The sequence below is a fragment of the Pollachius pollachius genome (assembly GCF_949987615.1).
Source record: "Pollachius pollachius genome assembly, chromosome: 3".
In the NCBI taxonomy this organism is placed as follows: domain Eukaryota; kingdom Metazoa; phylum Chordata; class Actinopteri; order Gadiformes; family Gadidae; genus Pollachius; species Pollachius pollachius.
In genome coordinates this window covers 23,612,502-23,630,056 of record NC_136936.1, presented here as the reverse complement: position 1 = coordinate 23,630,056, position 17,555 = coordinate 23,612,502, and the positions used below count along the sequence as shown (strand labels likewise).

General features: G+C 43.3%; 3 protein-coding genes across 3 annotated transcripts; 1 reads left to right on the top strand and 2 right to left on the bottom strand.

The window, feature by feature from the left end:
• Window positions 1–4,941: 4,941 nt before the first annotated feature.
• Window positions 4,942–6,116, bottom strand: cbln20 (cerebellin 20; the record flags this gene model as incomplete). Its single annotated transcript, XM_079733743.1, has 3 exons — window positions 4,942–5,369; window positions 5,495–5,635; window positions 6,110–6,116. 3 exons carry the CDS (start codon window positions 6,114–6,116, stop codon window positions 4,942–4,944), a joined length of 576 nt encoding a protein of 191 aa, XP_079589869.1.
• A 1,029-nt stretch (window positions 6,117–7,145) lies between these two features.
• On the bottom strand, window positions 7,146–11,522 carry ftr86 (finTRIM family, member 86; the record flags this gene model as incomplete). Its single annotated transcript, XM_079731685.1, has 9 exons — window positions 7,146–7,486; window positions 7,786–7,988; window positions 8,413–8,478; window positions 8,603–8,644; window positions 9,018–9,113; window positions 9,421–9,580; window positions 10,211–10,444; window positions 10,612–10,707; window positions 10,998–11,522. The coding sequence occupies 9 exons, from the start codon at window positions 11,520–11,522 to the stop codon at window positions 7,151–7,153; spliced, it is 1,758 nt and encodes a 585-aa protein (XP_079587811.1). The 3' UTR covers window positions 7,146–7,150.
• An 853-nt stretch (window positions 11,523–12,375) lies between these two features.
• On the top strand, window positions 12,376–17,386 carry nudt8 (nudix hydrolase 8). The gene is made up of 6 exons (XM_079731255.1): window positions 12,376–12,408; window positions 12,865–12,930; window positions 14,172–15,026; window positions 15,377–15,509; window positions 16,098–16,175; window positions 16,280–17,386. Exons 3-6 carry the CDS (start codon window positions 14,173–14,175, stop codon window positions 16,463–16,465), a joined length of 1,251 nt encoding a protein of 416 aa, XP_079587381.1. The 5' UTR covers window positions 12,376–12,408; window positions 12,865–12,930; window position 14,172; the 3' UTR covers window positions 16,466–17,386.
• Window positions 17,387–17,555: the final 169 nt, after the last annotated feature.

Below are 17,555 nucleotides of genomic sequence, written 5' to 3'. Positions count from 1 at the left end.
TGAAAATAAAAAATGGAGTGGTTTCAGGCAGTGAATTGTATAGACGGCCGGTGATGGGATCTCATTGTGTGGTCCAGTGAAAACAATTTACATTGACAGACCATTTGTTTCCTGCTGTCCGATATCAATTTTGGATGACAAATGTTGACATTGAATAAGATTTTGTTGTTGTTGTTGTTGATGAAAGTGATCAATTGTTTCCTTACTTGCTGTTTGTGCTAATATGTCGATATGGCTGCCCGTGCCATGGACAGTGGTGCAGAGGCAGAGCAGCCCCAACACGCTCATAAGCGACAATGCAGCCATCTTCACCTGCAGTCATGCAGCCGGGGGTTAATTCTGATTTTCAGGGTTATATCTTTTCAAATATCTGAGTTCTTTAACTGAGAGACACTTGCTTAGTAAGTATCTTCACAACCATTCTAAGATACTTGACCTTGCATGCATGGTTTTAATGACACAAATATTAACGTATATCTACGGAAGAGGATTAGGGATTAGTTCTGAGAATAAAGTCAGAATTCTAAGAATAAAGTCAGAATTCTGACTTTGAACTTTTTTTTAAATGTGGCACCAATCCTCTTCGGTACATGTCTGTTTTAATAAAGAAAGAAACAATTATTTATGTAAAAACGGTAATTCATCGACTTACTGTACAGGTTTGGCTCGGTGTCCTCAATATAATGGGATGCTAACACCTGTGAGAGTGTGAGAGGTCTGCTGTTAGCAAGAGTCCGGCAGGTATGAAGTATGCAGGGCTTGCTTTGACCACTTATTGTTGCATGTCACATGACCTGATAGAAGTGAACGACTGTATCTCCCAACACACATTCACTAACTAACACGTGCACACACACACACACAGATACACACACAACCACACTATTGTGAAAACACAGGTCTTCAGTGCCAGGGAAACACTGATACCAAAGCCCCTTTCACAATGGGGAGGCAACACCCTGTTAACATATAACGTTTCCTTTAATGTGACAAAACAAGAACCCCTGTTGAAAAGCCTTTTTCCCTCATCAGCAGATTTTAGTGGGTCGCTGGGTATCTGATTGCCATCACTTCAGTGGAGCACAATGCTCTCATGGCATTGGACAATGCCCTCATGGCATTGGACATGGGGCGAAAGCAGCTGATGAACCGGGGGGTAACTGCTATCAGTTCATCAGAGAAGGCCCGCATTGGTATATTGGTACTCAAAATCACCTTGTTCCCAAGCTAAAGTGGAACAACCAAGATGGGGGATTAAAGACAAGGCAGGAGGCAGGGTGGGGGAGGCAAGGGGAGGATGGGTCGCTGCTGACGGGGGTCATCGCTTGGAGTTTTTGTTCGATGCCACTTGTTGCGTGTGAACTAGACATTTGACTGTGAGCCTTAGCTCGTCCCACACAATGCCAATCCTGTGTGTGCGTTTGCAGCATTAAAAGCTGTAAATGGGTTGCTGGTTGAGAATAAAATGCCTTAAAATTATAAACTAATCATAAACAAAACATTAATACATTTGTAGATGGTTAATACTTTGTCAGCCTACCAGCCTATCCAGTGGTCATAGGCTAATTTGAGTTGGACTCAAGGACAAATTTGAATATGAAACTCTGAAGAACACTTAAGGGTTCAAACATCTCTGCTTCGAAATTGGCTATAGCCTTCAGGAGGGGGGGTTCAATGGAGTCCGCATGATCAGGACCACCAGTCGACCCTTAGGACCCTCGAACAATGATTAACACCCACTCACAGCAGGGTAACTGAGGGTCCATGTGTCACTAAATAGACTAAAGTCTGCGTGTACCAATATTGAACTGAGGAGCCTTTTGTGTGATGTTACTCGGATCATCCAAATGAGTTGTGAGTGAATGGAGATTTATTGCTGCACGGGCAGCGTTCCAACGGCTAGACTCAATTCCTAAACCGAGCAAGGCCAGTGTGAGCAACACAGAAAGTCACTCTGATCGTGTGCCCCCTGCCCAGTTGGTTTGTGCCTAGATCAGGGATTCCCAACCCCCGGTCCAGAAAAGGCAAGAAAAAAATCATATTTTATAACTTCCTCCAACACATAGAATCTAGAATGTTTTTTTAAACACATTTTATGTATTATTGGTTTATTCAATTCATACAATTAGCCTTTGTTGCACCCCAGTTCATAATATGTGACTAACCCACTGTAAATTAAGCACTGTAAATGCAGTGTCTCATGTTTTGAAGTCTCAGGTGACTTAACTTGTGGTTCTATTATAAATTGTATTATTTTATATATTGCATTGTTGAAGGGAGCCTGAGACTCCAGCAGTTAATTGCTGTTGCTTTAATTGTTGTAAATATGACAAATAAACCATTTAGAAAAACAGCTACATCCTTTGATTAAAAATTATGCATCTTAAAATTAATGAATTTAAATTGACTACCGGACCTCTGACAGGTAGTCATATATGAATATGGCGTATATGATTAGGCCAGTCCTTGGAAAAAAAAGTTGAAACCCCTGGCCTAGACAACCGCATCGGGTGTTTATACCAGGGGCTGGCCGGCCACCACCTGAATGATAGTGTTAGAATAGTCCTTACTTGTCATTGGGATTTCTGCATTTATCCCATCACTAGTAGCAGTGGGCAGCCACAGGGCAGCGCACAGGGACCAACTCCAGGTGTACTCCCTAGGTCATTGGCACCGGCGGAAGAATAACCTCACATTGATGTCTTCTGGTGTGGGAGGAAACCAGAGCGCCTGCAGGGAACCTGCCCCAACATGGGGAGGACACCACCACTGTACTGGGAGTCAGACTGGTCGTCGTTCTGGTAGTTAAACATTAAGTTGTAATAGTATCCCTATACTGGCTACAGCTATACTGGTAGTTTGAAGTTAAACATTACATTTTTAAAGTATACCTATACTGGCTTTAGCTATACTGGTAGTTGTATTGGTAGTCAAACTGGTTGTCGTAAGGTGAGTGCTGCATGCATTAGAAATTTATTTTATTATTCGACTATATATAGGACCAAACTTCAATACATATTCATGTTTCCACCGGTGAAATTTTCCTATAAGTTGACGCTGGAGCGTGAAGATGTTCAGCAGTGTTGCCAGGTTGGGTGTTTTTTCCCGCCGGATTGGATTACTTTTGGAGGACTTTCAGGCAGTGTTGCCAGATTGGGCGTTTTTTCCCGCTCTATTGGGCTACTTTTAATCACACACACACACACACACACACACACACACACACACACACACACACACACACACACACACACACACCAGCAGCAGTGTAGGGCAATACATTTAACCTTTCAGATTCTTCAGTTCAATTAATTTTACATTTCTGCATTTCAGCAATGCTTCACTTTATTTGTTTCCAACCATTTACATTTTCTTAAATGGTGTGCATATTTACATTGTTTACTCCATTTAGACTTTTGAACTTTTGTTCAAAACCCTTCACTTGATTTAAGCCATTTAACGTTTGTCTTAATCTATGTGGCTTTATTAAAAAATATTTTCAACCTCACTTTGTACTACAGCAATCACCGCAATTTCTGCAGGAAATGCATTTTCTAGTTAAACATGAAGTTTTAATAGTATTCCTACTGGTAGTTATACTGGTAGTCGTAGTATTAGTTATACTGTTAGTTGTACTGGTAGTCAAACTGGTTGTTGTCACATGTGACTAAGAAAAACAGTCCAGCTGGGCGTAGGTCTACGTCTATTTACTAGTGGGAGGCGCTATTGTAAAACCGATTTGGTTTCTTGAAAACGACAGAATAAAATAACTAAGTGAAAGAGACACAACAGCGGTAAATAAACTTTATTTTACTTTGAAAAATTCTTATAATTATGCCTTGATGTGATGTTTTTAATTAAAAACATGAATGGGACCACTTCTATTGCTCTTGGTGCTGAAGGCCCTTCTGCGATACCCTAAACCAACCATGGACCATGTTGGTTTGAAAATATACAACGCAAAAAGTTAGGAGCATTTTGAAATTGAAATTTGTCTCATACAGAAACAGGCACAGTCAAGTCGAAACAGACATTCTCAAAACTTTAGATAGAGACTTTTAACATCATTAGAGACTTTTTAAGGATCATTTGATTAACTCAATATAAAAGATAACTATTCATTATTTCCCATTGGGAAGTGGTTTCCATCTCCTTGGCTGTCATATGAGCTGCCTTAGGTGTTGCCCGTCTTCAACCTAACCCTCCAATCTGAGTCATCATGAGTGCCAGAGGGGACTCTCATGTGTCCACGGCCAACCATGGTTACATGCTGGACATTTTTTTGATGACTGTATCATTGTAGTAACGTCATATTTGTAATAATATGATAATATTATATTGTATATTGTCTTATTTATCCAAATTACCGAACCACACAGGAGCGGCTCTCTGAATATGGTGTTTTTGTTTCCATATTGGGGAAGCACTGGGTTCTAGGTTCAGCAGGAGCATCACCTGACATTGTGTCAACAGTACCAATGCATTGAGTTCAAGCAATGTTACTCCTAATGGAAAAAAAATATTTTAACCTATTTAACTTGCTACTCAAGTGTATGATGTGTATTTTCAAGGTTGATAATTCACGGCTATTGCACCTTATCCCTTATGAATCTCATAAAGTAAAAGACAATGTCAAACACGGTTTAAGAATGAAATCTTGATTTATTCATTCTGAATTGACACAGATGCAGAGGTCGCCAACACATGTAATGTATCTTCACCATAGAGCAGGCCTACACACAACCCCATCTAGTACCCCAGCCCAATCTGTGTCAAACCTACGCTAAAATCAAATAAAACAAAACACTAGGAGGAAGGAAGTCAGGGGGGTTGAAGGCACACACACGGCAAGATGGAGAAACGCTCAAGACCACCGAGAAGAGAGAGAGCCCGGTAGGAAGCGTTGCAGTCGTGGAATGTTCCGTGACGGCTCGCTTGGTCTTAGTCGGTGGGGTACAACAGGACTCCGCTGAAGGTGTTGTAGTGATTGCCGCTGTCACACAGGAAGCAGCCATGGGGCAGGACCACGTGCACCGTGTCTCCGGCGGACAGCATCAGCGCCTGCACACTGGTGCTGCTGTCCTCCTGGTCCTGGCTGTTGAGATCTCTGAGGATGGCGGCCGGCAGGTTGTTCACCATCATGGTGGCGCAGGCCGCCAGGTGGGATCCGGCGGAGCCAGAGTCGCTGTACACGGTCAGGGAGAGACTGTACACGCCGGAGCGGGGAGCAACGAAGATGCCGTTGACAGGGTTGTAGTTTCCACCCAGGTTGAGGAAGATGTGCTGGTAGATGATGACTTGGTCGCTGACGAAGGGCCCCAAGCACCAGCGACGGTCGGTGAGAGCCACGGAGAAGGCACTGCGGCTGGCTGGGGTGGGGAAGAAGGAGCTTGATTTCATTGAATTATTAACAGAGGAAGAGACATAATGCAAGTATTGCACACACACTCACACACACTCACACACACACACACACACACACAAACAAACTCACCTCTCATGTTGTTGAGCACACTCCTGGTCTCCCTCAGGCTGTGCTCTAATTCACCGAGGCTCATGTTGAAGAACACCTCCATCCTGTGCATCGTCTGCTGCATGAGACAGCAGCCGCAGGAAGCAGTGTCTGAGAGGCACACTGCACACAACAAACAACACATACGTGTCATGCACACATGGAAACAGCTGAGGACATGCCAACACATCTCTGTTATTCCACTGCAGACGTGTTTTGATTTATTTGTTTTCCTGTTGCTTTACCGTTCTCTGCTGGGCTTGGAGGTTGGACTTTGGGTCCTGTATCCGGTCCATCCCAAGTGTAGTTACCATTATTTGACTGTACGCTGGAGGCATAAGATACCAGTAAAGCGAGGAACGCAATTGCTAGAAGAAGGAGATAAGTAGAGTTACACAAGATTATAGATTCTAATCGATTCTATGTCAGGGACATCGTGGGTCACTGGTGTGACCGTCAAGACACTCTTTGGCCTATTAACCTAGGATTCTTTTTTACAAATAGGATCATGGCCTCTGCTTTTACCAGTTCTACGACCGTGTCTCGTATCTCTTACTGTCTCTATCAGTAAAGTGTTGGTCCTTCACAGAAGCCTACCTTTCATGTTGAAGGTGGTCTTCGATGGCTGCCCAGAGACGAGTCAAGGCGGTGGGAGCAGATGAACTGATGGAGAGAGCAGAGTGAAGAGCGCTATATACACCACTCAATGGGCTCCTTCCGCCCCTTTTCTTTCTCTTTTCCCCTCTGCCTTTCACAACACACCTCTCTCTATACTTAGTATCTTGGGATTTCCTGTTGCCTTTGAGTTTATGGACACCTCTAAAGATATGTGTGTGCGCGCACACACACACACACACACTCACCAGGGATTTCTCTTTTAGATGTAGGCCAGGTATTGTCCTCTTAGTAGGGAGTGGATTAGTGTGTGCATGGTTTATCTTCTTCCCATCATCTTAAAAATACACTAACATGCCTGCCTCTGTATTACCGGTCAATTTGTCCATTTGCCTTATTGTGTATCCATAATTTTGCAAGCGTAATATGTATGAGATTTGGGAAATTATATTTTATCAAGATATTTTCAATAAGCCTTTCATCACCAATGACCCGTCGCATTGTAATTTTTTGGAGCAGATGTTATCCATGAGCAGGGAGAGAATAGAAAGATAATACTGCGGGGAGGGTCAAATATCCCTGCCCCCAATTTGGTGTGTATTTTCCAACACAGTCACACTATAATCCAGTACTTACGCTGTGAAGGCAATGGAAGAAAGCAACCAGGTCAACAAAGTGTAACATTTCCTCTCTTCTTTTAGTGAGATGAACTCTCATTAAATACAAGAACAATGCTTAAAGATCATCTAAAACACTTGAAGCATATACTTCAATACAATGCCAGTAAAATAAATGTTGAATTCAAAAACAAACTTCACAACACAACAAAGGAAACACATATTGCAAATCTGCCAATTCCTTTATTTATAGATATATAGATATTTAAGTAACAGTGGTATTTGTATCATAATTTGTCTTGATGACTCAAATGATGAATAGAAGAAGAAAGAACATTTGCAGTAATAACACAGCCAGTTTTGGCCAGAGAGGGTTTGGATCCTCTGTAGGAGGTCCCCATTCGTCTCATTCCAGTTGGCACAGCTGCACCGAGGCCCCAGACCCCGAACCGAACCTGAACCCTGGGTAAAGCGGTCCGGTGAACTGGGTCTGGTGCCGATGGATGAGGTGGGCGTGGCTGTTGGCGATGCGGTAGAAGGCCAGGACGCCAGAGCTCTGATCCAGGTAGACACCGATCCGCCGGGCCTTGCGGGAACCCAGCAGGGTCTCCTGGCCACCGTACCAGAAGGAGAAGTCCGTCCCGGACCAGTACAGGCTCCATGAGGAGGCGTTGTGGCCCAGCCGGCTCTGGTCGTCAGAGGTCTTGCGCTCCATCTCCTTGTAGGCCACACCGATACTTATCTGAAGAAAACCACAACACGTGATTTTAGCATCAGAGACAAACAGACTCACGAAAAGTGACTGCATGAAAGGCTAATTCTCTCAAGAGCTGTCGGTACCCGAGCAGACAATTGACATATCAAGTGATATTTTATAAGCGATGTGTTGAGAAGGATGAGGTGGAACGAAACAAGGCCTGTCGGTTTCTGATGATGATTCAAGCACGGCCTCGTTAAAAGAAACAAACACAAGACTACACATCATTGAAGCACAGCACTTGCTCCCTTTCTCCAGCATACAGTCCATCATCCCCCTCCTACCTTCAGACCGGTCCATTCCACCTCCCAGTAGAAGGGGCTCCCAGACAGCGGCACCCTGCAGAACACCTGTCTCCAGAACTGGAAGCGCTCGGGGTTGACAGCTGGGTTCTGGTTCTCCAGGCGCAGCGTGGCCTTGCGCCCGCCCTCCGACAGCAGGATGTGGCGAAAGACCGTGTTGGGGTCCATGGTCGGCTCGCAGCGGTCTAGGAGGGCGGGTTGGTGAGAAGGAGAGAGAGGAAGAAAACCAGAGACAGATAAAAAAAGATGTAAGAAAGAAAGAAAGAAGATAATTTGGCAAAAAAAACAAGCCCTGAAGTATGGGGTGCCGTTGAGTCAGCTGGTCACAGTCACATTAGTTTAAATAGAGAGACTGTGTCTGAGATGAACTGGGAGATCTATATTCTAATGTTATGCTTCGTCTACATTTAAACTAGCAATTTATTGCCTGCATAATGGTAATTTTATTAATTCTTTGCAGCCTACAAAAGGCATTGTATTCAGTGCATGGGTTGTATTAAGTATAAATATATGTCTGTATACGGCAACAGTTCGGTCAATTTAGAATTTTATATACAAATACTGATTAAAAAAATACCCAAGTAAAAAGAGTTCACAGTCTAGACTCACATTTCAGCATATCTTCTCTGGTCTTGGGCTTTAGGTCTGTGTTTTCTGCTGTTGCCATAAGAGATTCTAGAAACGTAAAAAAATAACAAAAATAAAAAACAAAAATAAATGTATACTTCCCAGGGCCAAATACGCAATGTGTACTGGGTCGGTATTTGTCAACTGTTGCTTGAAATGCATGGTTGTGTACCTTGAGGTAGATGGGGCAGGGGTGGAAAGGCCGGAGCTGATGCTTCATACGAGGATAGCCATGAAGACAGAGGTGGGGGTGGGAGATTGAGAAATGAAAGCGTATCGTAGAATAACCATAGAATAAAGCAACTCTGTTCATATACTACGAGAAGGTCATTTATTTACCCACTCGTGACACCCAAAGTGGGGGAGTGAAGGAGAAGATCAAAAGATGTCTTTCCAGACGATGGAAGAAAAACAGTCAATTGTCACTAGGCCTTCTGTCTTTTTTAACAAACCTCTTGCATGCAGCTTAATTGTCTTTTCTGAATGCAAATGGCCATGGGAATATCAGTGAGATACTTGGATTTATCTTCACTACTGTTTAACACCTTCACCATATACATTTTAATGATGGTTTAATGCTGAATTACCCGTGTTTATTTGGGCAGCTTCACTCATGTCATCAGTGGCTTCGCCTTCCGTGTCCATTTCCCCATCACCCAATTGTGCAGGAGTGGTATCATTCACTAACAATGAGAAGGATGTGTTACAATCCTCTCCACGATACCACTCAATGACCTTTCAACATTCCTTCTTTTGCTTATATATATATATATATATATATATATATATATATATATATATATATATATATATATATATATATATATATATATATATATATATATATATATATATATATATATATATATATATATATATATATATACACATATATACACATACATACATACATACATACATACATACATATATACACACACACACACCAAAGGAAAACAAAGAACAGAACCGTGGTACTGAGGTACTGACCCAGTCTAAAGATCTTAGCCAGGCTTTCCTTGGAAAGGTCCTGTACAGAGTTCTGAAGTTCTGACAAGGCAGCGTGAATTCCATCTAGGGCCTCATGTTCCTGGGCCAGGACACACTCTTTCCTCTCGGCTTCCACCAAGGGCTCAATTTGATGAAATTTCTGTAAAGTAAAGAAAAACAAAAACACAGCAAAAGATAATTAATTTATGTGCACACATTGCATAGCTGTACGCAATGTAGTAATGACAAGATTAGGCACAGCTCCTCTATGTTTTGGCACCGCAGTGGTGGAACGATCTCCCTGCCGATGTCAGGACCGCAGAATTGCTTCCGCAAAAGACTCAAGACTCACCTGTTCAGAGTTCACCTAGACTCTGCATAGCCACCTCCTCCCACCCCTTCTAATTATTTTATGTTGTAAGTCTTGGCACTTAATGTATGCACTTATTGTATGTTGTACTTAGTTGTGTAGCATCTTATCCTAACAATCTTTGTTATGTATAGGGAATGGGTTAACCAAGCAATTGTTAGTGCTTTTCACTTGGTTCTATGAACGTCCTTACTGTACTGACAGCGATATATACAGCGATATATTGTTGTTTCACCTTCTTCTGACAAATGTACTTATTGTGAGTCGCTTTGGATAAAAGAGTCTGCCAAATGCCCTAAATGTTAATGTAAGCACAAGATATACAAACATATTGATATACTATAGACATCGAAGGGGTGACGTTGATGCATGGCCTCAGAGTACGCGGTTTGATTGCTCAGCGATATGCTCTTGCCAGACCTTTAGAAAGCCGACATTGTCCTGCATGTCCACCAGTTTGTCGATCTCCTGACTTCTCCAGTAAAGCTGTGCCGCTTGCTGCTCCAGCCTGTGGATGTGGCCCTCAGCCCGGCTGCCCAGGGAGGCCTCGTGGGAAACCAGGAGCTCATCCACCTGGGTCCCCATCAGCTCCAAGCCCTTCCTCAGCTCCAAAACTAGATGTGCGCTTTCTTTCTGCAGAGCCTGGATAGAGGCCTGTAAACATAAGTTAGAGAGACAAACAAGAAGGGGGAAGGGTTAAAGATAAAAGGTGAAACCAAGGAAATCCCAGAAGGATACAAGGAGGTGATGAAGAAATGTAGATGCTTTGGAGGTTAAAAGCTGACCGGTGGTCGTGCAGAAACCAACCAAAACTAGCTTACTTTGTGTTGCAGTGCAGCCAGTGACATCTCCTTCAAGTCTTCCCTAGTATCCTGTAATCCAATTTGAACAGCAGCCTGCATCTGAACTAGCTCCTCCTGTAGAAACACACACAGATACCAAAGTTAATTCAAGTAAATATCAAAAAGAAAATACCCGTCGCAAAACAAAGACAACACAAAAACAAATGATATCAAACATACAAGCTTCCTTTGCCACTTTTTCAACAGGTGTTTCATACTCACCTTCACCAGGCAAAACAAGGCCTCTCTAACCAGGTAGTTTTTAGTTTATTTTAGGCTACTTACACTATCATATGAAGAAAACAAGTTAAAAGACAATGCCATCCAGGCCATACAGCATGACATCTGCCTTGTTCTAGGTGTACCTGCTTCGCTCTCCTCTCTGCCTCCGGTGCGAGTACACAATGACCCACATGTCCACACTGACAACACCCCTCACAGACGTACTCCTCGTCCTCTCGGCAGTACAGGTCCAGAGGCCGTTGGTGCTGAGGACAGATTGTGGGAGCCAACGGAAAGGGAAGCTGAGGATAAAGCCCCCCCTGTCTCCCCGGGGCCGCCCCTGGAGCTCCTGTACCTGGTCGGACAGTCTCCAGGTAGTTGTGGATTGACGGCAGTGGTGGAGGAGGGGGGTTCCTCTGCTTGAAGCTGACTTTGAGCTTCTCCATAGCCTCCACCAGCAAGGTGCTGCGAGACAGTGAGGGTCGCGGGTTGAAGACCTGTCTGCACTGAGGGCAGCTGCAGCAGCTTTTGTTCTTCTCCCGGTCCCAGTGTCCTTGAATGCAACGCAGGCAGTACGAGTGGCCACATGGTAGGGTGGCAGGGTCCTTCATGGTCTCCAGGCAGACTGAGTAGACAAAGGTTTCCTCTTCAGCCCAGGCAGAGGCCATAGTGAAGTCAGTGCTGTCAGAGTAAGACCTCCTGAAAGTGGGTAAGAATAGTCTAGTCAACAGGCATAGACTATACAGACAGAGAGAGAGAGAGAGAGAGAGAGAGAGAGAGAGAGAGAGAGAGAGAGAGAGAGAGAGAGAGAGAGAGAGAGAGAGAGAGAGAGAGAGAGAGAGTCTAGCTGAAACACCTTCACATGCATCACCTGCTGCTTAAGAGGCTAAGGCACATGTAAGAACTTGGTGGGGCTGGAAAAACAAGTGGAACAAGGAGCTTCCATGAGTATTCCAAATATTTCACCAATCAAGACTGGTGAGGTCAAGGTGTATCGACTGTCATCGTTAACACACGATTGCATTACAGTCACGTGATATATGGACACATTAGATAAAGAAGATACACAATATATACTACTCTACTTGTCGTTTGATTGTATTAAAAAAAATAACATCACGGAATCATAATCATCACTCATGAAAATGAGAAGGAATCTGAAGAAACCAGACTTGTTTTTCATCTCCAAAGTCAAAAAGGAAGTTATCAATCATATGACGCCGCTAAAGGCTGAAAGTGGACCTTGCGTTCAAGTAGACTCGGAACTCGAAAAACATGATCGCTCACTCTCTTCCTATGTTTCCAAAATAAGCATAAATTGCTGCCGAATATATATATATATTTATTTATTTTCATCCAGCAATGAGCTATAATGTGCCAAACTACCAACGGGCATCCATGCATGTTTTTCCCCCGAGTTAACTTACTGCGTAAAGGCAATGACGATGGAAGTCGGAATTTTGAAGATCAAATTCCCGAGTTGTCTTGAACGCGGCAGCTCGCTCCTGCGTGCGCGCCAACTATCCGTGTTGTGCGATCACACACAGTTTCAAGGTGAGCCTGACTTATTCATTTTTTAAGACGTCAACCGTCTTTCGGTATTCGGGATGCATAAATATACGAAGGTGGCTGCTAGTTTAGGAATAGCACATATAATTTATTGTGTGCTAATAGTGTCCTGCTACATAGTGTTACTTCAGTAGCCTGTGGGACAGCTAGATGTTAACCTGCACACTGGTTAGCGTTAACTAGCTGGTAGAGAAGCTGCAAAGTGGACAGTTTCACAAAGAAACGTCTGTTTATACATTGGTTTTATTCTGCGAGTCACTGTTGCACAGCCAATGAGGCTAACCTTGCTCACAGACCTGTTAGCAAGCCAATATGTCCACATGCTATGTTGGATTTATTGACGTGCTCCGAGTGTCGTGCTTGTTTACATGACTGTTTCCAAGTGTAAAGAAGCTCATGTTAACTGACTACTTCAACACTTGTAACGTTGTGATCCTGAAGGCTGCACATACTAGCTCCTCTACTCACCAGGCCACTTGGTAACAACATCTCTCTCCCCACCAGCAGGTGACGATCCTACTGGGAACTTATTTATACAGTCTAGGGTGGAAACCTGTTTTATACAGTCTAGGGTGGACACCTGTTTTACACAGTCAATGGCCCAATCTCAAAGAGAGCCCTGAGGACTAAGGACTCACGGACTTAATTGATCTCAGGTGCTAAGTGAGTGAGTGTGTGAGGCCACATGGGCTCAGATAGGTATATATGGGATTGTGACAGCACTTCACGAGAGCACATGTTACCTTGGCAACGTTTAATGACAAAGATGCTGCTGACACTTGCCGGTTTGGGAATTCTCTTCTTTTTTTTTTCTTTTTTTGTAAATGCAATGAAAACAATCGGCTAAAGCAATTTATTGATATTAAAAAATATAATTTTAACTTTTGAATACTTCATTATAAAGGATGTATTGAATTAGGTGATCATTGGCCTACACATATTAATCATAAGTCAGAACGGGCTACATTTGGCTGAATTATAAAAGGTATAATTAGTAATATGAAGAGCCGTTTGGGAGCTAAAAGAGCTGGCTCTTGTTGGTGAGCTGATCCAAATGATCCGGCTCACTAAAAAATGCAGAAATTCCCATCTAGTCGTGCATTGACCGCGGATTTCCCTATGGTCTCCGCGGTAAACGTCACAAGGCTTTGAACTGTGGGTAATTCCCTTAGGTGAAGTCTGCCCTGATGCAGACTCACGGAAAGGGCTAGGTGAGTGTGGACTCAAACCCTCACGCCCTTTGGAATTCGACATTGGGACAGCCCTAAAGCCTTAATAATTTCGCGAGTAAGCGCATCAAAGTCTGTGAGTCCGGACATTGGGATTGGGCGTATGTGAGAACATGTTTTATACAGTCTGGTGAGGGCATGTTTTATACAGTCTGGTGAGGACATGTTTTATACAGTCTATTTAGGACCTGTTTTGAAGATTCTGGTGAAGACATGTTTTATACAGTGTATGGAGAAACCAGTTTTTTTTAGTCTAGTGAATCAGACATGTTGAATATTAATCTGAGGTTGGTCATGAAATTTCAGAACCTGCACACACTGTGCGCCAAGATACTTCATTGATTCAAAATGTAGGCTTTTTAAAGTCAACACTATAAATAGGAATATTAGTGCACGGTATGAAAGTTTCATTCCACAAAATCGATCTTCTTCAAAAAGTAATTCAGTTTGTTGGAAAAACTCAAATGTATCTAGTGTTACAGTATTTAATACTCCATAATATGTTTTGTTACGTTTCAGAATGTTAAAAGGTCCTCAGATGGGGTCCTGCCATATGAGGGCCTTGCTGGTTGGCGTGAGAGACTCCTTATACAGTGCTTCTCCCATGGCTCCGCCTGGGAACATGTGCAGCAAGTGGTGTACATCTACCGGCTTCAAGTCTCTCAACTCCTCACAGAAAAAAATAGCAGTAACAGAAGGAGATGTCTCATTCTCCAAGGCGAAATCCCCCTCTGTTTCAGCTCCTGCACCACCAAGCTACGGCTGTGGACAATATCTTCTGAAGGCTGCTTCACACCAAAATCTCAAAATCAGAGCTGCTCTGTCTGTCCATCCCCAACCTTCTCCGCTCACACAGCATCCAATAAGGCGTGGGCAGGGCTGCACGTTCAACTATCCCACACAAACATCCAAACGTCCGAGTACAAATGGTGACCCGGCAAACCACATGAAGCCTCTTCCACTGCAGAGCAGGCTGCAGAGCATTAGCCAACCACCAGTATGTATCACCCCCGGTCATAACCAGCATGGCATATTTCTGCCTCAAATGATAGGCTCCGTGGCACAAAGACCAGCTGTTGCGGCTCTCTGTCGCCCCGCCCTGTGGAACCAGAGCAGAGGCCTTCACCAGGCCTGTCCCCGCCAGGCCGCTGCCCTGGGCCACTGCCTGTCCCCGGAGAACGAGCAGAGGTGCAGATGCAGCCTGGGCCGCAACCTGAAGCTGTACGAGGGAGGGCGAGGGCTGGCTCAGGCCCACGGAAAGAGCCAGGGGAGGTGGGCGTCCATCCTGGTGACCCTGTGCTCCGTGCAAGGCGAGCCGGCCTTCCTCTTCACTCTACGCTCCAGCAAGCTGAAAAGAAATAAGGGAGACGTCAGGTAGGTGCCTTGCCTGTGAGTTATTTGCCTCAAGCAATGTGTTTTGACAAACGAAAGAAATCACGAAACGACATTCAAAACGTACCATTAGGCGGTACCGTGTAATGGCCGTATCAGCACCATGAGCGACAATGCATTGGACCCCTGGGCAACTATCGGACAATCTAAATAGAAAAACCTATATAAAGATGTATAGAGACATCTATCTATTTAGATTTATATCCATCTATTTTTTTTTATCTCCCATACCATTGATAGATTTCGGTAGTCTGTGTGATGTTAGATCACTATTTGTTTGTGTGTGTGTCTGTTCAAGCAGCCTCACCCTGTCATGCCCATTGGTTGTGTAGCTTTGCAGGTGGCAAGAACGATCCATCAGACAAAGACGTGGTGGACACGGCCCTGAGGGAGGCCCGGGAGGAGCTTGGCGTAACCGTGGCAACAGAGAAGGTGTGGGGCCTTCTGAAGCCACTCAGGGAAACAGTAAGTAAATAAGGCTACCTGGTGGTCAGACTTTCATACACCTCAGAGGATATCACAAACAGGTACATGTTGGAATGGCGCCTGGCCTAGTAATATTGATGGGAAAATAGGAAATCGACACAAAAATTCTGTATAAATATCGTCATGAGCTGAAACAGCATGTCTGCCGGCTTTCAAAACCAATCTTCTAAATTTTTTCATGATCTTGTTGGAAACCTTTTTAAAGTATAACATGATTAACCAAAATAATTGTATAATTGATATTCTACTTCATTATTGTGTATAACCATTTTTAAAAATAATTCGATCTCAAAATGGTATTTTGTATACAACTGTTATTAGTTTATTTGATATGTTATATTATGATTAAACCTGTAACATACTTTTAGAATTCATTTTCTAGTATATTGATCTTTCTATACATTAATATTCAAGTAATTTTTTTATCTTTCTAGAACTGTATGCCGTGTCGGTAATTGCCGGCATCTTGTCATAAGAATTCCCATGGTCGGTGTGATTCTGTTGTTGTTTGCATCAGTCATTAAAAGACTTTAAATTGACCCTGTATCTCTCTGGTTCTGTCTAAAGTCAGGCATGATGGTTGCTCCTGTGCTGGCTAACCTGGGCCCCATTGAAGACCTGTCCTTTAAACCGAACCCAGAAGAGGTAAACTCATGTGGTTCCAGTTGTCATTCAAACTACTGTTTCAAAATAATCTCGTGAGCAGATCTCCACAAAAATGTCTCTGTCCCCTTTGTATTGATCCGCAGGTGGAGGAGATCTTCACCTTGTCCTTCTCCCACGTGGTCGACCCTTCGAACCGCAGATACACACACTTCCGGAGCGGCGACAAGTACGCCTATACGCTGCCCGTGTTCAACAATGGCAAGCACCGCGTGTGGGGCCTGACCGCCGTCGCTCTCGACCATGCCCTGGCAATCATCGCGTTGCCCTAGCAACCTGATTGGCATCCTGACAATGTGAACACTCTGGAATCATGATGTGAAATCCAAGGGGCATTTATTGAATGAGCTTCATGGCAAGTTGTTGATTTGACTGCAAAGGATATCGAACGGTCTGTTTATGTGAGTTTGCACTCTTTCCTAGCCAGGGGTCAACGGCCCTCATTGGGGGAGTGAGGGAAGCCTGGCATACTGGTTTGAGGACATAGTGAAACGATGCATTAATGGAGCAGCTATTTGTTGCATTGACAAATTGAACGTCAATGCAGTGAAAATGTACCGTTGCATTTGGTTTCATATATTTATAATTGTTCTATATATTAACATTAACTATATTCTTTATATTTCAAATAAATACATTTCAGTACACTCAGGAAGATAATTCTCAGAAATATACATAAATCCACAGAGCTATTATTTATTTTCCTTTAAGATCAAATAACCCTTTATTGATGGCATTCATGATTGCAAAAGATTAGCCATTAGTTTTCAGCCATTGTTTGTAGCATGTACATTGTGATTATGAAGTACTCAGAGATTGCCTCTTCAGTGCCATTGAAATGGATGGCACATTGAACAGCTCCTCCATGTTGTTGTAGGCAGGACCCTATTAAAAGGTCTTTCCAATGCAAATCAACTGGCTGATTAAGATTCACTTCCCTGCAGAAGAATTACCCTGTGAACTGGACTTGACAGTCAATCACTGAAAATGACATATTAGGCATACTGTTGAGTAGTCGATTAAATAAAGCTATGTGGAAAAGCAGTTGTCTGTATTAAAAGGTAGCAGTGATCTTTCATTTTTTAACGGCTAAACATTTGAATAAAAATCGTAGCTTACAAATAAACATAATTTCAGAAAACTCATTCAGCACAGTCAGCCAGAATCATGTCAAGTCAAAGATGAAACCAAAGGTAAAACCGGTCCTACTCAAAATATATTGCACATACATTTGAGCAATCGGCTGTCATCTGGCCAACATATTTACCTTGCATGTCCTTTATCCAGTGAACAAAATATGGTTTGTTTGCCTCTTATTTTATTAGCAATACCCAGGTCCTAAGAAACAGTGTTGACTGCGGG

Coding starts and splice junctions, on each gene's coding strand:
- nudt8 (XM_079731255.1), top strand. CDS start 14,173: ATGTTAAAAGGTCCTCAGATGGGGTCCTGCCATATGAGGGCCTTGCTG. Junction 15,510..16,097: donor TGAAGCCACTCAGGGAAACA/GTAAGTAAATAA, acceptor TTCTGTCTAAAG/TCAGGCATGATGGTTGCTCC. Junction 16,176..16,279: donor TTAAACCGAACCCAGAAGAG/GTAAACTCATGT, acceptor ATTGATCCGCAG/GTGGAGGAGATCTTCACCTT.